We start from the raw sequence: 7,171 nt of genomic DNA, 5'->3' as shown, positions 1-7,171 counted from the left end.
AGAAAAAAAAAAAAGAAAAAGAAAATCCCCCAAATCATCAAATCAAATCTGAATTAAAATAAAAGATTTGCAAAAAGTAGGTAGAGAGAGAAACACGGCCTCAAGAAGATATTTTTCATTTCATTTTTCGTATCGCCTTCACAAAATTAGGGTTTCTCATCGTAAGTTTTCTCATCTATATTCTTCGCTGTTTACTCTAATCTCTTTATTATGTTACCGGGTTGGAACCCTAAAACTATGCGTCCAACTATTTTGCGTCGTATGCTTGATTTTTGTGTAATTTGTCTATTGGGTTTTGTTGAATTGTGTAGATCATTTGGGTTATTTGTGGGTTTTATTGTTTTGTTGAAATTACGTGTTTTTTATTCGGAAATGATGAGTTTAGGGTTTGCTTTGATCAGGGATTTTGGTACAGTGGAATTGAATTCAAAGACAAGGCTGGTTTTGTCGTTTGATATTGACGAATAATTAGACGGTAGATTGAATTGAAAAGCTTTTGAATTTGTGAAGATTTTCAAGGGGTTTTGAACAAGGATTTGAAGGAATTGGGAATTTGAGAATTAGGGTTTTGTTTGAGCATGCCAACTTCCTGGGCTGATTCAGTTGCCGCAGCTGAAAACACGGCTGCTGGTTCTGGTTCTGGTTCGTACAATTCGTTAGCCCCAACCAGACCGACGTACGTCCCTCCGCATTTGCGTAACCGCCCTGCCAGTTCGGAGGTGGCACCACCGGTTGTCGCCGCCAACACCGGATCCACTTCCGTCGGTGGTGGTGGTGGTAATCGATGGGCTGGTCCTAGAAATGATTTTAGGTCGGGGTATGTTAGCGGTGGACGTGGCGGAGGTGGTTGGCACAATCGGGGTGGCGGTTGGGATCGAGGTAGGGATCGCGAGGTAAACCCGTTTGGGAATGATGATGGTGCCGACCAAGAATTTGTTGAACAGGAGAATACTGGGATTAACTTTGATGCGTATGAAGACATTCCTGTTGAGACAAGTGGCGACAACGTGCCGGCACCTGTCAACACGTTTGCTGAGATTGATTTAGGCGAAGCGCTTAATTCGAACATTAGGAGATGCAAGTATGTGAAACCGACACCCGTTCAGCGCCACGCCATTCCAATATCACTCGGTGGTCGGGATTTGATGGCGTGCGCTCAAACTGGGTCGGGGAAAACCGCTGCATTTTGCTTCCCTATTATTAGTGGAATCATGCGAGGACAATTTGGTCAACGAGCACCACGAATGCCCCGTACGGCTTGTCCACTTGCTCTTATTCTGTCACCCACACGCGAGTTATCATGTCAAGTATGTTTCTGTTTTCCTTTTTTCATACATAATATTCACATTGATTTTGAAGGACTTGCTATTTCTATTATTATTTTAATTTTGTTATTTTGATACGTAGATTCATGAAGAAGCTAAGAAGTTTGCTTATCAAACCGGGGTGAAAGTGGTTGTTGCTTACGGTGGGGCCCCAATTAATCAACAGGTGTGTTAATATTAACAATGGGTAACATTACGTTTCATATTTAGTTATTATTTTTCTTGAATAAATTACAGACATCATCCTTTATGTATATACCTAATTACAGGTTGGGTTTATTAATCACACTAGACATCCTTAAACTAAGGGGTTTGTAACACTTTACACTAACCGCCGTTAGAATTTTCAGTTAATTTCATGTTAGGTGATCTGTATGCTCTTACCTATTATACCACTTTTATTAAAAAATTATTCTGATCCCTCTTAATGAAGTCAAAGTAAATATATATTTCTAACAATAAATTTTTGCATGAAAAACCAGTCATCAAAACTATTTTATCTTCATGTTATTATATATTGATTTTTATTTAAAGAAAAACGATTATTTTTATAAAACTGGTTTTAAGTTCTTTAAAATTTGTAAGGGTATAATAGGTAAGAGCATATCAGTCATATAACAAGGATTAAACTGAAATTTTAACGGCAGTTAGTGGCTTAGTGCAAAGAACGTAAAGTGTTACAAACCTCTTCGTTTAACAATGTTCTTTGTAATTGATAGAAGATTACGGACCCAACCTGCAATTGGGTTAATACATAAAGGATGAATCTGTAATTTACTTTTCTTTAATTAACTATACTAACTAATTTGTATCGGGTCAGCTTCGTGAGCTAGAACGAGGTGTGGACATTCTTGTTGCAACCCCTGGGCGGTTGGTAGATCTGTTAGAGCGGGCCCGCGTGTCGCTACAATATATCAGGTATTTAGCTTTAGATGAAGCTGACCGAATGCTCGATATGGGTTTCGAACCGCAAATAAGAAAAATCGTTCAACAAATGGGCATGCCGCCGCCAGGTGTCAGACAAACAATGTTGTTTAGTGCCACTTTCCCCAAGGAGATTCAGGTTTTGTATTTCTTGCATATTATGTAACAATGGTGTAATCTTGTTATTTATATACAGTTTTGGTTAATATGCAGAGACTGGCGTCTGATTTTCTTGCAAATTATATATTTTTGGCTGTTGGGCGAGTTGGTTCGAGTACGGATTTGATTGCTCAACGAGTTGAATATGTACAAGAAAGTGATAAAAGAAGCCACCTTATGGATCTTTTACATGCACAAAGGGCTAATGGTGTTCATGGCAAGGTAATATTCGATTTTTTCAGTTTATGTGGCTTTATCATTTAGGCTTGAAATTTTTGGGTCGATAAGAATGTTGGCCCAATTTAATGAATTTTGTCTCAAATCTTTTTGTTGATCAATTATTTTTGATTATTATACATTTGGGCTAAATTATTTGGGTCACACTATTTGTTAGATTGCAGGAAGTTAACATTCAAAATTAAAATTGAAAATCTATACATTCCACTTGGTTTGTTTTTTTTGGTTTTAATTACATGCAAAACCAAAATTAAAACCAATGTCGGACTGAAAATCTGGTTTTTACAGAAACATGATACCAAACAGTCGGTTTTTGTTTTATATTGGTGTTTTCGGTTACGGATCGCTTTTTCCATTTTCGCGCTCACCCCTGAGTTGCAGACTGGCAAATACTTGCCAGAAATTGTGAAATGACAAATGCCCGAGAATCTTGCCATAAGAATTATCTGCAGAAGGATTGTTAAAAGTTAAATCATAGTCAAAAGAATTAACTTAGTTGGATTGTTAAAAGTTGAAACATATTTGAGTAGATTCAAGGTCATTTTTGTCATTTAACAACTCATAGATACGAAAATTTCAAAGGTTAGTGGTATTTCCATCATTTTACACTTTTTCAACAAGCTTGTTTGCCAGAATCAGCAAAAACAGAGTCAAATCAATACTTGGGCGGCTTCTAATACTGTTTTAACAGATAGTTGGCCTTAACAAGAACGTTTTAGCATGCGGAAGATATTATGATATGATTTCTTGATATATATTTTGTTATCTGCAGCAAGCTCTTACATTGGTTTTTGTGGAAACGAAGAAAGGAGCCGACTCATTAGAATATTGGTTATGCATGAATGGCTTTCCAGCCACCACTATTCATGGTGATAGAACACAACAGGTGCGCATTTTTATTTTGTCTTTAAATTTATAAAATTTTGTAACGAAGCTTTTTAACGTTTGGTGATTTTGAAAACATTTACAGGAACGTGAGCAGGCGTTAAGATCGTTTAAAAGCGGGAACACCCCGATTCTGGTTGCAACAGACGTAGCAGCACGTGGTCTCGATATCCCACACGTGGCCCACGTGGTCAACTTTGACTTACCGAATGACATTGATGATTACGTGCACCGTATTGGGAGAACGGGCCGGGCTGGAAAGTCTGGTTTAGCCACTGCTTTCTTTAACGATAATAATGCCTCGATGGCTCGTCCGTTGTCGGATCTTATGCAAGAAGCTAACCAAGAAGTTCCAGCTTGGCTGGCTCGTTATGCAGCTCGAGCTTCTTATGGTGGTGGTAAGAACCGCCGTGGTGGTGGTCGGTTTGGCGGCCGTGATTTCCGGCGAGACTTTAATTTCAACCGTGGTGGCGGCGGCGGAGGTGATTATTATGGCGGTGGGAATATGAATAATGCTTATGGAGCACCTGGTGGCGGGTTTGGCGGCGGCGGATATGGAGGTTCTGGCGGCTATGGTGGCGGTTATGGCGGCGGCGGTGGTTATGGTGCTGGTGTTGCGAGTGCTTGGGACTGAGTGCTGCTTTGTTTGAACTATAACTTGATTTAGTGGATCTGTTATTACCCTTTTGAGGGTAATTTGGGTAGTTTTTTTTAACTTTATTTTCGTGGTTAAATTTGGTGGTTAATGGGTTGTGGAATCGGGTCGAATATGTATACGATGAAATGTTGATTTCTGCAACCCGAGCTGAGGGTCTGTAGATTATTGCGGGTTTCGTGTTGTGGTTTTTCTGCAGAGCTTCTTATGGCCAAATTAAAGTGTGCTTTAATGTCTAGTTATGGTATTGATTGTTGCTAATTTTTTTTAGTATTTAACATGCCTATGAGCCTATCAATAGAGGTGCACAAAACAACCGGTTCCGGACCCGACCAGGCGGTTCCTACCCATAACCGGACCCTACCCTACCCTTGGGTATGGACCGGGTTTTGGGTTTCCCCTGAAACTGTACCTGGAACCGACCCGGACCCGGTGGAACCAGTTTCACCAATACTTGGTCAAAACCCAGTCGTACCCTACCTGAAACCTGAAAAAAAAAACGATGGAACCGGTCAAATATCCGACTATACCCGGAACAGGTTCCTACTCGGACCCGGTTTTGACTTTTGTTGACTATACCCGGTTTCTGAGAATACCCGGTTTGTGCACCTCTGCCTTCAATTCCTCGAGTCAGTAAGTGATTACCATTTATATGCACCTGTCTAGGTTATTTAACATTTATTGGAACATGATCTCAACCTGGTGCTTATTCATGTAAAACAAGTTAACAACAATTGCCTTCATTTTTTATTTATAGGTAACACATACATATCAACAAACATCTGCACCTTCTACTCCATGATCTTTCTACCAACTCCTTTTGCATTGATTGGAAGCTGCAAAACAAGTTTTTCGATCATAATTGGACTACGATTTGCGTATTCATGTTAGTTTGATTAAGTATTCTACGTCAAGAGCCGGAGATGCTATGAACTGGTGATCAAAAAAGTACCTTAGAAATGAGGTTGGATGAACGAGTGCGATTAGCACCTATCGGAAAACCACATGTCGGAATCCACTCAAACTGTTCAATATCAAGATCTACTTTAACATGCGCGAGCGTGTAAGTGATAACTAGGCCTGTAAACGAACCAAACGTTCGGTGAACTATCGTGAACCGTTCGGCAGGAAGTTCGTTTATGTTCGTTTATTTAATAAACGAACGAACATGAATAAAAAATTTGTGTTCGTTTAATTAAACGAACGAACATGAACACATGTTCCGTTCGTTCATTTATGTTCATGAACGTTCGTTTATGTTCATTTATTTATGTTCGTTTATTTATGTCCGTTTATGTATGTTTATTTATGTTCGTTTATGTATTAATAGAAAATAATTAAATATTATCAAGATATGTCATCTGCTTAAATTTTTTATATTTGTTAATTTGTGTTCATTTAAGTTTTTTCATTTAAGTTCGTTTGTGTTTATTTGTGTTCCTTTACATTTGTTCATGTATGTTCGTTTATCTTTGTTCAGTTATGTTCGTTTATATTTTAAACAAACACAAATGACCCTTTTTAAATAAATGAACATGAACATAAATATTTGTTCGATTAAGTGTCCGTGTTCTTTTAAAGTTAAATGAACGAACACGAACATTCCCTTGTTCGTGTTCATTCGATTCGTTTACAGCCATTCATTATTCACATTGATGAATACATCGGTCTCAATCTCTAGGCTCTGCCAATTTTATTTGTGTTCGTGAACACATTAATTTCCTTAATGAACGAACACAAACATAAAATCTTGTTCGGTAAGTGTTCGTGAACACATTATTTTCTTAACGAACGAACATGAACAAGGCCTTGTTCGTGTTCGTTCGGTTCGTTTACAGCCCTAGTGATAACGTCGCCATGTAGTTTCATTTCATCGACTTTAAACCAAATCCAACCATCTGGCTGCCCCGTAAGCCCTTTGTAAATGGTGATTTTACCAGTCTTGATGTATCCCGTGATCTTGGAGTCGAAGTGAACATATAAATCATACATGATGTAACATGGTTCCCGAAGGTTGATTTCGAACGTGTAACCGTTGCCTTGTGGGGCTGCGGTGTAAGACGAGACATAATCGGGGAAAATGCCAGGAGGAAATCCGAACCATGAGACGAATTCGTAGATGGTTGGCTGTGCAGAGGATATAGCGGTGAGTGCCAGTAGGGCAAGAAGAAGGACAGATACTCGGGGAGTGGCCGTGGTGAATTAATATGGTGAGTTGTGAAGACTCAACGGAGACTTACATAACGTATCTTCGGGATAAAATATTTAAATTGTATTATACTACTACATATTTAAAACGAGTGGTCTTAATAAAGTTGTCTGCATTCTTGATGGATATTTTTAATAACGTTCTTTTCTTATACATTTGTATTTTGTTTTGGTGGTTAATGATGAAAGTGGGGAGGCTGGCGATAATGGAATGTTAGATAATTATTGTGTAGTTATCTATACTTTTATTAAGTGAAAATGACAAGAATGGAATTATGCAGGTGGAGGATATGTTAGCTGATTTTATAATCTCGGTGCAGAAGATTAATAAAAAGTGTATTAAATTGTTCATCAATTCGCCTGGTGGTTCAGCTACTGCTGCTATGCTTATGTCTAGCTTTTGTCAATTAGTTTTAAAACATAGCCATCCAAATCTGGTGCGGCTCGAACCTAAATCGTGTATGCATAACCCCGAGTGGACTATTTTAGTAAGGAACTAGCAAGATCATCTATTTAAGCAGAATGTTAACCCCAAACCATGCAGAAGAAGAGGTTAGCTGTAACGTGTCGATAAATAATTAGAAAACAAGTAGCTAGCTGTGTGAACTGTGAAGTACTATGTTGTTATTCTTTCAATATGTTATTCAAGCATATTGTTCTTATACGTTTATGTGCGTATTTTACATATTGCTAGTTAATATTGGGCTCAAGTACAAAAAGAGGTCATGTGCTTATTGGCTAAAGTTGTTGTAGCTTTGTAGTTTGTATTGACCAAGGA

General features: G+C 38.4%; 1 protein-coding gene across 1 annotated transcript; it reads left to right on the top strand.

Moving 5' to 3' along the window:
- Positions 1-459: 459 nt before the first annotated feature.
- LOC143585362 (DEAD-box ATP-dependent RNA helicase 37-like) lies at positions 460-4,329 on the top strand. Its single transcript, XM_077067168.1, has 6 exons — positions 460-1,307; positions 1,408-1,491; positions 2,146-2,388; positions 2,463-2,630; positions 3,418-3,531; positions 3,616-4,329. The coding sequence occupies exons 1-6, from the start codon at positions 579-581 to the stop codon at positions 4,162-4,164; spliced, it is 1,887 nt and encodes a 628-aa protein (XP_076923283.1). The 5' UTR covers positions 460-578; the 3' UTR covers positions 4,165-4,329.
- Positions 4,330-7,171: the final 2,842 nt, after the last annotated feature.

This window comes from Bidens hawaiensis, unplaced genomic scaffold, assembly GCF_021521415.1.
Source record: "Bidens hawaiensis isolate Kalapana, Puna unplaced genomic scaffold, B.hawaiensis_p1.1 tig00033830_1, whole genome shotgun sequence".
In the NCBI taxonomy this organism is placed as follows: domain Eukaryota; kingdom Viridiplantae; phylum Streptophyta; class Magnoliopsida; order Asterales; family Asteraceae; genus Bidens; species Bidens hawaiensis.
The sequence above is the reverse complement of the archived record's forward strand: the minus strand, read 5'-3'. Positions and strand labels throughout refer to the sequence as shown.